The sequence below is a fragment of the Exophiala oligosperma genome, assembly GCF_000835515.1.
Source record: "Exophiala oligosperma strain CBS 72588 unplaced genomic scaffold supercont1.119, whole genome shotgun sequence".
Lineage (NCBI taxonomy): Eukaryota > Fungi > Ascomycota > Eurotiomycetes > Chaetothyriales > Herpotrichiellaceae > Exophiala > Exophiala oligosperma.
The window spans coordinates 1-2,827 of record NW_015622936.1 but is presented as its reverse complement, the minus strand read 5'-3'; the positions used below and the strand labels follow the sequence as shown (position 1 = coordinate 2,827).

Below are 2,827 nucleotides of genomic sequence, written 5' to 3'. Positions count from 1 at the left end.
TCTTGTCATACAGTACTGTATCGATATTTCTGTAATCATAACATTAAATGTCGTAGTGAAAGAGCTGAGTCTGTCCTATCTCTTATGCAATAAGCGTCGTGCCAATACGCTAAGGGGGAAGGACGGCGTTAAGGTTTGCTTCAAGAAGTCTACGAGTTGTAGTGTGTAACGTACAGAAACCGGCTTTCGCTCGGACTCGTTACTTTTCGTGACTAACGTCATAATAATATTGCCAAGATCTTGCACATCGACATTAGCTGCAGGAATACCCTTATGGCTATTCCTCTGGCAGAGCTCGGGTCCGCCTAAAAAGGTCAGTTACCGATAATTGCCATGGAGGAAACAGAGGTACCAATCATGACCTTTCCTCCTTTACCAACCCAAACGTTTACCAGGCTTAATTTTCCATACTTCAGATTGTGAGCTTCTAGGAAGGCGAGCCCCTGCACCAGCTGCTACTTATCAGTCTGCCGGTAGCAAGCAGGGTCTAAACCTACTTGCCTGTCCAGTGATGGCCACAACTTCTTTTTGGGTGGGCAATCGCGCATGCTCAACGATATGCAGGAGAGAGAATTCGACAAACTCGCAAACAACGTCCACCGTTAAACTCGAGTAGAATGTCTCAAACGTCTTAAGGAAAAAGGGCTGCTGGCGAAATTGGGCCAGAAGTCTCTCTTTCGCGTAGAGCTGCTCTTTGCTCGTCTATCAGACGAGAACAATATCTTCCGGGAACTCAATCCCCTGTGCAACACTAATCAGTGCATTTTGTCTAATTACACGGCATTGAGTGTACTTGGTCCAGACCGATGACGTCGAAGATGGAAGTGTGTTGAGGGACTCTCCGTCTTTGCCGGAATGAACTGCGAGAGGAAGTCGAGGATCCTAAACCTGCCCGATCGTTTGGGAAGACAAGTCTAATTCTCTGACTTTAGAAGTCGGGAGCTTGCCATTGGAGTGCTGTTAGAAGGTAGCATGGAACAAACAGATGCGACTTAGACGCAAACTGACTCATGTTGCTGACATCCAGTGCTGTCCCGTATGCTGCGTCCATGGTACATCGAATTTAACGCAAATGTAACTATACATGACCACCGAAACCGGGGGCCATGAATTTAATACAGGTGCCTAAGACTCACAACTAACATGCACTCCCATCCACACTTTACAATACCCTTGACTGTACGTTGCACGATCCGTGGTTCTCAAGATCGCCTTACACAAGGTTGCAGCTAAGAATGCAGATATAGAACAGTTTGCAATCTCGGGAGCCCATCGATAATCCCATCCCATCGACGCCGACACTTTGGGCACCTACGATACGAAGATCGACGAGCACATGCAACGCACTTGTGAAGGCATTTTCGACAGAAGCAGTGTCCTAGTTAAGTCAGAAGCGGTTGGCTTGACGGTCGGATTCTAGGAAGATAATCACCGCATGGAAGCCGCACACGTTCGTCTTGTACCTCCAACTCATTCTCATCAGCAGGCCACTCGTACTTTTCGGACACTGAGGTCAGACAAATCGCGCATTCCAGTCCGAAGATCTCTCGCACTTTCTGTCGCCCATACATGAAATGATCATGCCGAGGACAGTGGTATAGCAGACTGATCCGATGACGATTTCGAATGTCAGCGGGATGGCTTCCTAAGCTACAATCTCCGCAGATCACCTGGTCACAATGAGCAATCATCATTTGCTGAGCCAGCAGTCTAGGCAAACGCACGCAGCCACAGGCGGTGAAAAGAAAAATGCGTGATAAGTGGTCGGTTCCAGAACCCAGTACGCGTGAACAAAGTACACACTGCTCAGTTTCCACTGTCAGATCAAGGATAGGTCGCTGTCTAGTCAAAATGATCTCCTTTTCGTCCTCGTTCGCACTGTCACTTTGTGCGTTGCTTTCTACGGTGAAATCAACTATTAGATAATCTTAGTTTGAGCAGATAGGATATCAGAACTTACGAGAATCATGAAACTTGGGCACCGAGATTGTCTTAGTTATCGTGGGAGGTCCTGTCTGGCCTTTTGTGCTCGATTTAAAATGTTTTGAGGGCGTCATGGCCCAGGGCATTAAAACAAGGGAGTGCATCTGAGAAGGAGGTGGACCCCTTCAGTCTTTTATCCTCTGTCTTTGGCATTGCCAGCGTCCTGGAAGTGACACGTGAGGGAGTAGTCTGAGCCTTGCTAGTGGCAACTAGGCCAGGACGTGTAAATGCTGTCTGAGTCAAGTGTCATACTGTATCTCCCACACGCCATGGAAACTTGTGGTCCAATTCTTTCGTCTTCCACAACTCGACGCCTATAGAGTTGCCAACCCAAGCAGCCAGGCTGTAAGTTGAGCCGTTAACTATTACCTCTAGCATGATTGTATTGTGATATTTCCGTCTACTGAGGCTCTATTCCACGGTAATCTGGCCAATGGCAACACAAGGTGAGTGAGGAGCCGCCTTTCAGCCCTTTCGAACGTGTTTCTGCTAATGCAAGGCGATATCTCCTTGTGACACGATGTCACCATCCCACGGCCATGCAAGGTTTCCAAAGGGCGAAGCAGTACAAGGGTCACTAACCTCTAGTCGAGATGGGTCAGCTGAGTCTTCGCTTGCATGCGTCCCGTCTTGACTATCCAGCCATATTGGAGTCGAACAATGCATGAAATTAAAGATAGTGCTTTGATACCTTTGATACCTTCCCAGTTGGCTTCCCTACTTCTCAGTGCATGAGTTTAGAGGTCGAAAATTGCCTACGGTCCCACCCCTCTCCCCTTGCGAAGTAAGATATTGACAAAAACTTTGACCCATGGATCAGTCACACAGTGCAAAGTGATACCTC

At 47.8% G+C, this 2,827-nt stretch overlaps 1 protein-coding gene across 1 annotated transcript; it reads right to left on the bottom strand.

Moving 5' to 3' along the window:
• Positions 1 to 1,349: 1,349 nt before the first annotated feature.
• PV06_11914 (uncharacterized protein) lies at positions 1,350 to 2,096 on the bottom strand (the record flags this gene model as incomplete). The annotated part of the gene is made up of 4 exons (XM_016413660.1): positions 1,350 to 1,378; positions 1,433 to 1,670; positions 1,725 to 1,900; positions 1,961 to 2,096. Coding segments are annotated over 4 exons (579 nt in total), but the record flags the coding sequence as incomplete, so codon positions are not given.
• Positions 2,097 to 2,827: the final 731 nt, after the last annotated feature.